Source organism: Ananas comosus, linkage group 13 (genome assembly GCF_001540865.1).
Source record: "Ananas comosus cultivar F153 linkage group 13, ASM154086v1, whole genome shotgun sequence".
In the NCBI taxonomy this organism is placed as follows: Eukaryota; Viridiplantae; Streptophyta; class Magnoliopsida; order Poales; family Bromeliaceae; genus Ananas; species Ananas comosus.
In genome coordinates, this window is record NC_033633.1 from 1,899,206 (window position 1) to 1,911,869 (window position 12,664).

At 40.8% G+C, this 12,664-nt stretch overlaps 1 protein-coding gene across 1 annotated transcript; it reads left to right on the forward strand.

Annotated features, from left to right (window-relative positions):
* Positions 9,807-12,417, forward strand: LOC109719783 (U-box domain-containing protein 16). The gene has a single exon (XM_020246598.1). The coding sequence runs from the start codon at positions 9,963-9,965 to the stop codon at positions 12,105-12,107; it is 2,145 nt and encodes a 714-aa protein (XP_020102187.1). The 5' UTR covers positions 9,807-9,962; the 3' UTR covers positions 12,108-12,417.

Below are 12,664 nucleotides of genomic sequence, written 5' to 3' on the forward strand. Positions count from 1 at the left end.
TGAGACTTTCTCGCCACCTTGCTGATCTTAAGATCAGATGTTCGAACACCGTATAAACTTAAACTTTAGAGCCATATCTCAGCTTCGGATTATCATAAGTTATATCTGGGAATTTCTAAAAAACGAAAAGAAGTTTGAAAAGAAAAGGGAAATTGAAGTAGTTCTGACAGCTTAAGAACAGGACACAACACAATGGTTGTCTTATTTCAGAAAGTCATGCAATTAATCAGGAATATGTTGGTTGGTTAGTTCCTCCACATGTCTCCATCACTGCAGGGTTAATGGGTTAAGTTGGGGAGATGGGCCCAGGGCCCGACCCACTCTTGTTAGTGCTAACATAATTGTTAAGCTTTCGCTATCGGATAAATTAGCGGGCCCGTTTATAACAAATGCCCGATTGACCCGGCTTCGATGGCGTACCTCTGTTGTCGCTTCATTACTTCGTACCTGTAGGATATAGTGTTGTTTGATATAGTTTTATCTTCGTATAACACTTTAAATTCGAGCTTTCGCCTGTGACGTTCAGAATCACGTTCTTGCTCGGCTAGTAGCTGCTGTTGTTGAAAATAAAGGCGAGAGTCGAGGGTCCCCCCGGTGGCGGTGGTGATGAGAGATATCCCAGTAGACCCACTTTTAATGGTGTATATCGCTAGTTTGAATATGCACATGTATACATTCGTAACTCCGTGTGGGACTACGCAGAAAAGTCGTCTTGGTGAGATTGTGGACTATGGACATGTTTGGCTCTTCTTTGAAGCTGGATCTGCGCATCGAAATTTAACGATTGCAGGCCAGCTTCACCGCAGAGGAAAGTCGAGCGGAGTTTTAAAATCGAGCTAGTTGCGTGCAACTTCCTGCAGACACATGAAATTACGGAGATATTTCTTCAAAGTTTAAGTGACCAATATATGTTCCTCCAAATATAGTTATGTGTTCGTGTTTGTTCCTCTAATTCAGATCTATTTGTTCTTTGGTTATTTTTAACAGTTAAGACGTGAAATGACTATTTTTGTAAAACTGTTTCTCCAAATGCTAATTAATTTTTTCTTTCTCTTCGGCCTTTCCTTATCCTCTGTTTCTTTCTCCCTTTCGCAACCACCGTTAATGACGCCTCCCCCTCGGCTTCGACTTCGATGGAAATGGAGGAGGCGACGAGGAGCATGCTCACCCTCGCCCACCCCGCAGTCTCCCAAAACATCCGATTCTTCTTCGTAAAATTATAGTTCTCTCTCTTCCTCTTTTTTCGCTCTTTAGATGTGAAAAGAGAAAGAAAAAAATAATTATTTTTACACACTAATTAATTATAGTTAAGTTATTTAGTTCAATCTTACTTATGGTTAAACAAATTTTACTAACAGATCCTGTTAGTAAGGACAGATATGAATATATAAATATATTTGAAGAAACATATCTGATCACTTAAACTTGATAAGTAATATCCTCAACTTGATATATTTGCAGAAAGCTCTATATAATTTACTCTAAAAAAATGTTAAATTTTTTTTGTACTAAACAAATATCATACTCTTGCTAGTAATTTTAGTAGTAAAAAAAAAAAAAAAAAAAATCTTAAAATGCTTTGAAGATTAAGTGGACTCTAAACAAGTAGATTAGCACAAACCTAAATACTTTTTGGAGTTAAGTGCTCCAAACTAACCTAACAAATTTAGCATCTGTGGCCTCTTTTTAAATTTTCACTTCACATTATTTGTAGAGTTAAATGTTTTTTTTTTGTGTTAATTAATTACATAACCTGTGGGCCCCAGGGCATGATTTTGGGTCCCACATATCGTTTCCTCGTCGACCCATGAAAAGGAAAAGAAAATCAAATTGAACCGGGCATTTATTCCTCCGGACCCGACCCGACCCGTAAACCGTGGGCGTGCCCCTCGGTTGTAGCCCGGATTCTTCGGAAGTGGGGCGGGTTATCACAGCTCGAACTTATTGCGTGGAACGGGTCTATAGACCCGGTTCTCCAAAAGAGCTTTTGGAGCATGTTTAGCTCCGCCGTAAATTGGATAAGTATTTGCGGGAATGGTAATACTAAAATATCTTCAATAGTATATTTTTTTTTTGTATTTAATTATATTGTAATTTTTATTTTGAGGCTCGAATCTTATCTTCGCTTTCTACTGTTATACAATTTTTCATTTTTTAAACTTTTTAACTATTTTGTCCAAATTGTTGTAATGAATAGTGACGGCGCTGGATATAACTAAAAATCAATTGGATCTTATTATGGGATACAGTAATATCGAGAAAGATATTTTTAAGTAGAATTAAAAAATTATAATCAAAATTTTCCCACTGCATTTTTTTATGTTAAAGCTCGAAACTTTTCTTCTATATTAGGCCTAAGAATTTCATTTTTGATTCTCATTATAGCGGAAAAACTCTTTTTTTTTTTCTTTTTTGTGAAACACTATCATATGTGATTATCGTTGAAAGAGAAAAAGTAAAGCCAAAGAGATAGCAAGGTAGATGTCATTTACTAAAATATCAACTTTTCTAAATTTTTTTTTAAAACCGGCCCCGCAATTGATCACAGTCTATACAATCTAAGGCATTCGAAAAAAAGACCGACCGCCCCTAGCGCAAGTGGCAAAAAGGCTTGATGGTTGGTAACCGAGACCCAAGTTCGAATCCTAGTTGATTCACATTTCCAGTTAAGTTTATTTCTAAATGAAATAAACGAATCGGGTAGCATGCTACCTTTCTCTCTCTCTCAAAAAAAAAAAAAAAAGGCATTTGAAAAAGAGACATTACGTTGCTAAGTAAGGTAAAAAAAATGCAATGAGAAAAAATACTACACTGTACAGATAAAAGTAATTCAATTACCGTAATCTTCTACGACCCCACCAAAAAACATAGCTTAATATTTTTATTTATTTTCGTCGCAACTTTTTTTACTAGAATTAATAAATAGCTAATGCGTCTCTCTGCGTCTTGGAATTCCCTGGTCTATAGACCATGTCTCTCTACCGTCTGTCCCTAGAGCAAGTGGCAAAGGGCTTGGTAGTTGGTACCCGAGACCCAAGTTCGAATCCTAGTTGATTCACATTTCCAGCTAAGTTTATTTCTAAATGAAATAAACGAAGCGGGTAATGTGCTACCTATCTCTCAAAAAATAATAATAATACTAATTTGGGACCTTTTATTTGATGGACCAGTATGGACCATGTGGACCACATGTAGGCCCAAAAAAATGTGAAAGGGTCCAAATATGTGGCCTTAAAAATCCAAACTCTATTGGACACAAGCTCTCCAACGGCTAGTTTTGGACAAAATAATAAAAAATATATATATACATGGCCTACATATATATTAAATAAGTACATAGAGCAAGTTGCAAACAAGGGTTCATTAAAATATTTATTTTATGTTGGTTTAGTCCATTTCTAAAATTCTCTTAGCTGGATATATATATATATATGTATGGAAATTCAGCTCTAGAAGGAAAAAAAATATATTTAAAAAAAGAAAAAAACATTGTTTTAGGGTTTTTGCTAATATGTTCTAAAATAAAAGGGACTTAAATTAAAAGTTTTGTTCTTGATACAACTTAATTTAGTATTTTCATTTATGCTTCTTTAAAGGTAAATTATTGTACTCATTAATCGTGAATGTTTTTTTGAATAATTTTACTCAAATTAACAACGGTTTGGCAGAAGCTCTGACGAGGTCAAAAAGACCCTTCATTTTATAATTAGGGTTTCGTACGACTTAGATTTATAAACCGTCAACAACTCGAAGCATCGAACATAGTATTAAATGATTCTAACTACTAGGAAGAGATTCTAACAACTAGCAACAGAAGAAAACTTTAAAGAGGCAAATTTTAGAACAGCTAATGAGATACGAATAAGAGTTTAAAATCCAATAACCAATAATTTAAATGTTAGATATTCTAATCATTCACTCTCTAAACGGAAAAAGAAAATTCATGTCTCAATCATTTAACTATTGCTAATAAGGTTAATTATATGAAGGCTTATATTTGAACTATAAGAGCTATAGTGAAGGGCTTAACTAAAATCCAAAGAAAATGAAGGATTTATTACCCCGTTAGAGGTTCCACAGAATTATTATTTGAACAAAGTTGTTCGAGGAAGCAATAACATATTTTCATCCAAATCTTTTCAATCATTTTTTTCTCATATGATAGAAAGATACTTTATATTGGCGCTTTTGCTTTCAGGGTTTAGACGAAGCTGATTTTGGTTTTACTTGTCAAATGCATGCGTATAGCTGATGCTTGTCAAAATTAAGTAGATATTCAAAAGGGAACTAATATTTTACATTCAAAGCAAATTTTACTATTTTGACAATATCATGACAAGGTGCAATATATCTGTTTTGACAATATCAAAAGTTGTTCTAAATATATCAATTTCCGTCGAAAAGCCGTTAAAGCACTAAGCTTCATGGCCACTATTATAGGCTGAAGACAAATGAAGCGAATTGCACGCTAGATCAAAAAGCTTTTGGAGTTGGTTAAGGAGTCCATTTTTCTAGGGTTTCTTAATATGATGTGTTCACAAAGTTGGAATCACTTTTGGATTAAGTTGGTGGGAGTCATAAGGCAAAAGACAAGATGATTGCTTTCGCAACAGCGCAATTAATGGAGCTAAGATTGAGGCAAATAATGATTCCCTAGCTAGGTTGAATTGAATACAACTAAGTACTATATAGGTTGCTTAATTTGAGGACCAAAATAAGAACTCAAATGGTAAACAACCATCTATTTTAAAAGCTTGAGTTCCTAAATTTTTTGATGCTACTCCCCCCCCCCCTCGTGCAAAACGCGTGGATTAGTTAAATACGATGAAATTAAGCGGGACTAGAAGTTTGGTGAGATAAAACTCAGACAGGACCGTGTAATATTAGAGAATGATTTATATATATATATTTATATTCAATATAAATATTGTAGAAATATTTGAATTGAATAAGAGATTTGGATGAGGTGAGTTTATGTTGCTAGAGGTGGTAATTAAGTTTCCCTTCAAAACAATAACCTGCTTTATTTGTATTGGGGATGAAGTTTTAAATCACCAACCAAAGGATAAAAAAAAAAAAAGAAGATATTTTGAGTAACTTGGTATTCGAAAGATGGTGTAAATTAACCTAATTGATCAAATTAATTGAATTGTATCCCAAAACATTAATTAATTAAAGTCCTTGACCCTGAAAACATTATAGGTGTGTTGCATGTAACCCGCCTCTCCTTTTAATTGAAAGATATACATTTCTCTTTCACTAATTAATTCGCTTAACCATATTTAAGGTGTTATACATAAGTTTAATTCACGTACGCAATATATATCATGCAATTAATAATTTTAATTTCGTGTTTTCTCACGCATGAAGGAGAAGGTAAAGCGTGGAGTGAACAATTTGCCTACTTTGAACTGCAACGCGCGACAAATATTTTGTTGCAAAGGTATCCGGGAGAAACTTTTCATATCTACTCAGATTCAGCACCCATCATCAAAGCCTTGCATCTTAGGAGCTATCATTCAGTTTCGTTAACAGATGAAGCTCGAACAAGAATCACGGATCTCCGAACTTTTCTTGAAAGTTCCAAGCAATTTAGTTATGGATGGTCGTCAAGATATTCTAAAAATGCTGTAGTTGCAGATCGTTTGGCCAACTGGGGGCTTACTAGCAACAAACTCTCATTTTGGTCCTCTGTAGATGAATTCTACCAAGTTGTACCTCCCGATTGATAAATAAATTCGCCTAAGGGCGTGTTTTCCCTCAAAAAAAGAACTGCAACGCGTTCGCACCAAAATCACAATTAATTTAATTAATTTGCCTTTAAAATTAAAATATAATCATTCTCACAATATTATATTATATATATTATTATAACATTAATTGAATGCTATTTTGGCAACATATATGTTGCGTGTAGAAGTTTCTATGCGTCTAGAGAAATTATTGGTCGCACCCTGCTGTACTCATACAATTTACGCGCAGCGGCCGATATTAATTTGACAACATATATTTTCAAATAGAAATTATAATTCAGTAAAAATATAATTTATAATATCTAAAAAGCTTATGTATATATAGTCCGAACATTACGATGAGCAAAACTTTGTGTTTGGACTTTTTTTTTTGAATGCATATATATATATATATATATATATATATAGAGAGAGAGAGAGAGAGAGAGAGAGAGAGAGAGAGTTGGACTGGGCTACTATTAGTAGCAAAATTCCATTGTTGCTACCAATTTTTTAGCCTTTGGATCAACTATTTTCATTATTTCTAACCATTGGATTAAATACTATAACCCAGTGGGGACCACCCTAGGGGACCACTCAACTGTAATCGACTAATATCATCCTGACCCTACAATGTTTCATCCAAGGGTTAAAAACTTGATAGCAAAAAGAGCGTTTTACTATTAATAGTATTCCAGCTTAATTCTCTCTCTCTCTCTCTATATATATATATACTCTCTCTCTCTCTATATATATATATATAGAGAGAGAGAGAGGAGTTTCATTGTCATCTTTTTGTTTTTGATGATAAACTTCAGAATCGACGATCGGCATCGTTGAATATGATTTAGATTATGTGAAGTTTCTAGAAATTAAACATCGTATTTTTTTTTATATTGTTTTCTCATACATCAAATGGACACAAAATAAACTGTTGTTGAAAATAATTAAATATACTTCAAAAAATAATGATAACAATATTCCGGTACTCACCGACCGTCTCTAGAGCAAGTGGCAAAGGGCTTGGTGGTTGGTACCTGAGACCCAAGTTCGAATCCTAGTTGATTCACATTTCCAGCTAAGTTTATTTCTAAATGAAATAAACGAAGCGGGTAGTGTGCTACCTATCTCTCAAAAAAATATTTCAGTACTCAGGATCATGTAGATTTTTCTTTTCTAAATAGTTTAAAATATTTTCTAATAAAAATCTGACCGATTTGGATTCCTTTCCACTGTTAAAAGAACAAACTTCTCTTATCGACCATTAAAATTACAAATCAAAATATTTGAAATTTATGTGTAGTAAATAATCTTTTTGAATGCCACGGAATACACAAAAATGAGTTTTTTTATTTTGAGATCAATATTTTAAGGTTTTTGGAGCTGCGGGTGCGCGGTGTGCGGAGTTTGTGTAAGTTACAGAAAGAAGAACGCATCTTCTTCTTTTTTTATTACCTTCCTCGTGTATATATCAGACCAAATCCAATCGATTTCTCAAAAGAATTACTAATCCTTAACTTTTCGAGGAATCGTTCATCAGTGGTTGTGAATGACTGACTTTTTCAATCCTTTCGACCTTGGTTCCGTAAGAGCGAGACAGAAAAATTAGTGTGGCCTCCTACAAATCAAAATTTCAATTTCAAGTGTTATGTTTTTTTTGAAGAAGGGGTCTGCAGTTGCATTGACAAATTAATTAATGTTGGATTAATTGCGTTGTTGGAAATTATTCAATGCATGGTCCATACTGTATTTTGAAAAAGAATTTTTTTTTAATTTCTTAAAAGTTATTAAAATATCTTGTTTAATAATAAGTTATTATGATAATAAAGTGTGAAACCGAAAAATGAAACATCAATAATGAATTTTAAATCTAGACATAATGTAAAAGTGAAGGTGATTACGACTAGTTTTGATATCATGTTGGTCGAAAAAATTAAAATAAATAAAACAGGAGAAATTATTTTTTCTTCTATAAAATTATTTTTTCTTCCATCTAATGTTTTTAGTTTTAAATTCTTTGTCCGAGATAAGAAAAAGAAAAAAGGAAAATTAAATTTCTAAAATTGAAACAAAAGAAAAGGTCTAAATCGCAGCACCTAATCCTCATCAATTAGACCAACTCATTAATTTGTTCTAAAACAAAGTTGACTAATTAAGAAAAAAAACGCTGTGGAATATTAGTTTTGACTAATACTAACTTTGATCAAAAATTGAAACTTTAAAAGTCAAAGAAGTATCAACCCACCGTAACAAAATCGTAATTCCCCATTTGGAAAACGTGATCAACATTGCTTACTATTATGAATACCTTTTTTAGCTTATTTATAAATTTACATCACCATCACTTTTTATTGAGAGCACCATCCAATAGAGACGTAGAAATGGTTCCATTACATGACAAATACAAAAAGTTAAAAATATATATATAGTTATATAATGATTCAATTTTTCATACATGTCTCAAGCTAAATATTATTATTTTTCTAATATTTTTAGAAATATATATAACTTTTATGTAATAAAATATATTAGGGGACGATGATGTGCTTATATCTAAAGACTTATTTGACGATAAAATTAAAAGCATCGATGATAACAATTGTTATTGCATTACAAATTAATCAAATGATAATAAAAAAAAAAAGAAAAATGCTCTTTTTGTAGTGTATTTGTCATGTACGAAAGAAAATATTCAAAAATTCAAAAGATCACGAAAATGTTAAATTTCTAAATACAAACGTACCCAATATAAATGGGCATGCATAGATTGGGGAAAAAATTTAAACCATTCATTATTTATGAAATTTTGAAAAACTTATCAACTATAGACATTTCTAATTTTCATGGCATATTTTCTTATTCACAAATGTTTGACTATTGTAAATTTCTCCTTTATTTAGATTTAATTATTTAAATTTGGGCAAGTCAAAATACGTGTTTCCCATGCTCTAGTACGTGTGTTTTTTTTTTTGTTTTGGGCCATGCATGTCACGCATACACATACAACACCGCACACGTGTCACCGTCTCAGCGGCAGAAGCTTCTCCCTTCGTCGCCCATCACCGTTCATCACGCGTATCATTTTTTTGTATCGTGGCAACCTCATCTCCTCCTCCAATCTTGCATTCGAGGGTATTTTCGTCATTTCACACGCTCCTAAAATATGAGTCAGAGCCAGCCGTCCTTCCACCACCCGGATGGGCAGGCGGCGAAGGAATCAAAATATTTTGGGCCAAACGCCCGGAAATTACTCCCTGCACCGGGTGCAGGACTGCAGCTTCTCGTACCAGGCCCATAGCACGCAAAAGTTTAATGTAAAGATCCTAAAATTAAACCGACCATCTCTAGAGCAAGTGGCAAAGGACATGGTAGTTGGTACCCGAGACTCAAGCTCGAATGCTAGTTGATTCACATTTCTAGCTAACTTTATTTCTAAATAAAATAAACGAAGCGGGTAGCGTGCTATCTATCTCTCCAAAAAAAAAAAATTCTGCATCGCCTCACACATGCACGAATTAAGTTTATAGTTTTTATTTTTTACGTTTGTCTGAGAATCAAAGGTAAAATGCTACTTAATATTTTGAATTTTATTTTAAATATTTGAGAATGCCTAATAGATGTTAGTTTTCGAAATATATTCTATAATATCCAAATAAATTAATAATAATATATTTTAGACACATTTTTTTCATTAAACCTATGTTATAAGCTTATAAAACTTATAATATTTCGTGCATAAAAAAAAAATTTTGAGACTTTGATGATTTCAAGAGGCTATTCCACAAATAGTGGATACGGTGCATCGGTATATACGGATGCAGCTGGTGTACGCAATCATTGTCGTGAAATGTCCGCGGCGTGTGCATTTCACATTCTAAAATCTCCTACTGATCCCCGCCGTCCGTGTAACTCCATCCGACGGTCGATACCAACACCACCCCAGTTTCTCGCCCACCTCCTCTACACCGATTTTCATTAGGAGCAAAAATAAAAAAATAAATAAAAAATAATAATATTTTTTTAAAAAAATATAATAATAATAATAATAAGCGGGCGATTTATTTATTGGAAAATTCCAAGCCTTTCCCAGGTCAATCCCAGCTCACAGCGCACACGCCTAACCCCATTTCCTTTCCCCTCCACCCCACCGCATCCAATATAAACCCCCGTTGCCGCCTCTTCGTCTCGTAGAACGCGCTCCCATTCCTCCCCAACCCAAAATCGCCATTAATGGCGATCGTAGCGAGCGCGTCTTCTTCTTCCTCCTCCTCCTCCATGCTTGCTCCTCCTCCTCCTCCTTCGCATCTCCCCTCCTCTCCCTCCGACGCCGAGGCGCTCCGCTCCCTCCTCCGCCTCTCCCGCGAGATCTCGCTCTCGGACCCGCCCCGCTCCCTCCCCACCCGCCTCCTCGCCACCGCAGCGTCCCGACGCTGCAAGCTCCTCTCCGTCCTCTTCGAGGAGCTCCTCCGCGACGGCGCGGTGGCCGGGGAGCTCCCGCGCGCCGCCTCGCTCTGCCTCGCCGAGATCCTCCTCGCGCTGCAGCGGTTCAAGTCCCTGCTCGCGGATTGCGCGGCGCGCAGCCGCTTCCGCCTCCTCCTGGAGGCCGACGCCGTCGCCGCCGAGTTCCACGAGCTCAGCCTCGACCTCGCCACGCTCCTCGACATCCTCCCCGCCGCCGAGCTGGCCGTGGCCGAGGACGTCCGCGACCTCGTCGACCTCGCGCGGCGCCAGTGCCGGCGCTCGACCCCGGCCCCCGACCCCGCCGAGGACGCGCTCCGCTCCGAGGTCCTCAAGCTGATCCGCGAGATCGAGATGGAGATCGTCCCCGACCGGGCGCGCCTCGCCGCGATCTTCGAGCTCCTGGGCCTCGACGACTCCCCGAGCTGCCGCGACGAGATCGAGCTCCTGGAGCGCGAGATCGGCGACCGCGCCGCCGAGAAGTGGACGTCGGTCATGGTCGCCCTCGTCGGCCTCCTCCGCTACGCCAAGTGCGTCCTCTACGGCGCCTCCACCCCCCGCTCCGACGCCTCCTCCGCCGCCGGCTTCTCCTCCTCCGCCGCCGCCGACGATCTCGCCGCGGCGGCGCCCCGGGACTTCCGGTGCCCCATCTCCCTCGACCTGATGCGCGACCCCGTCGTCGTCGTGGCCACGGGCCAGACGTACGATCGCGCCTCCATCGCCACGTGGTTCGCATCCGGCCACGCCACGTGCCCCAAGACCGGCCAGGTCCTCCCCCACCTCGACCTCGTCCCCAACCGCGCCCTCAAAAACCTCATCTCCCGCTGGTGCCACGAGAACGGCGTCCCCTTCGACCCCTCCGCCTCGTCGTCGTCGTCCGCCGCCGCCTCCGCCGGGGGGGGGAACCCTGCTGCAAACCCTAACGGCGGCGGCGCGGCGGCGGCGACCCGTGACAAGGCGGCGCTGGAGGCGGCGCGGATGATGGCGCGATTCCTGGTCTGCAGCGGCTGGGGCGGCGCCTCCGCCGTCGCGGAGGCGGCGAGGCCGCGTGGTCACGAGCTGCGGCAGCTGGCGAAGGCCGGGCCCGAGCAGCGCGCCTTCGTGGGGCGGGCCGGGGCCGTCCCCTTGCTCGTCCCCCTGCTGCGCTCCGACGACGGCGTGCTCCAGCTCAACGCCGTCACGGCGCTCCTCAACCTCTCCCTCCACGACGCCAACCGCCGCCGCATCATGCACGCCGACGGCGCCCTCGACGCCCTCGTCCACGTCATGGCCGCCGGCGCCACCTGGCGCGCCAAGGAGAACGCCGCCGCCGCCGTCCTCAGCATCTCCGCCGCCCACTCCTACCGCCGCCGCCTGGGCCGCGACCCGCGCCTCGTCTCCGCGCTCGTGGCGCTCGCGCGCGCGGGGCCCGGCTCCACCAGGAAGGACGCGCTCGCCGCCATCCACAGCCTCGCCGGCGACCGCGAGAACGTCCCGCGCCTGGTCGACTCCGGCGCGGCGCCGGCGGCGCTCGACGCCGCCGCGGCGGTGCCGGACGCCGCGGAGGAGGCGGCGGCGGTGCTCGCCGCTCTGGCGAAGCGCGGCGGCGCGGAGGCGGTGGCCGCGGCGGAGGGCGCGGTGGCGACGCTGGTGGGCCTGCTGCGGCGCGGCTCCGACTGGGCGAGGGAGAGCGCGGCGGCGGCGCTGGTGCTGCTGTGCCGCCGGGTGGGTGCCGCCGCGGTGGCCGAGCTGGCCGCGGTGCCCGGGGTCGAGTGGGCGATTTGGGAGGTGATGGGCACCGGCACGGAGCGGGCGCGGCGGAAGGCGGCCGCTCTCGGGAGGATTTTCCGACGGTGGGCTGCGGCGGTCGAGGCCGACCGCGCCTCCAGACTCACCCCGGCCGGCCTCTCCGCCTCCGTCGCGGTGGCCCAGGCATAATTTTTCGCAATCCACCAACCGACAATCTCCTACCTTACTCAAAATTTATTTATTAAGACGAATGGTGAATTTGACGATCTCGTATGTACAGAATTCGTCCTTAGATGTAGACGCGCCTCCCGTTGGTGCCTGGACGTGATTGTTGCCAAATTGTCCATACAGTCTATTTTTAGCTTTTTTTTTGTTTTTTATTCCATTTCATTGATTTATATTTTTTTTATATTACAGATTTTGTATTGAGAATTGAAATGGTTTGGTTCCGCAAAATGCTACAATAGAAATTTAAATTGAATGCTCAAATGTTAGTCAATGATCGTGCTATTGGTTCTTTTCTCATTCTACCTTTCAACTAAACCAAAAAAAAAAAAAAAATTAGAACAGGTATGTGTTGCTGAGTGGATTCAGAGTTGTTGTGCATGAGTAGGGGTGGAAACGAGCCGAGCTCGAGCGAGCTTATGTCGGCTCAAATTCGGCTTGAAATTAATTTCGAGCCTAAATCTAGGCTCAAGCTCGGCTTGAAATTAATTCGAGCCGAGCTCGAGCGAGCCTAATTTCGA

Bases quoted from the DNA above. Each gene is read 5' to 3' on its own strand.
- LOC109719783 (XM_020246598.1), top strand. From the start codon at position 9,963: ATGGCGATCGTAGCGAGCGCGTCTTCTTCTTCCTCCTCCTCCTCCATG.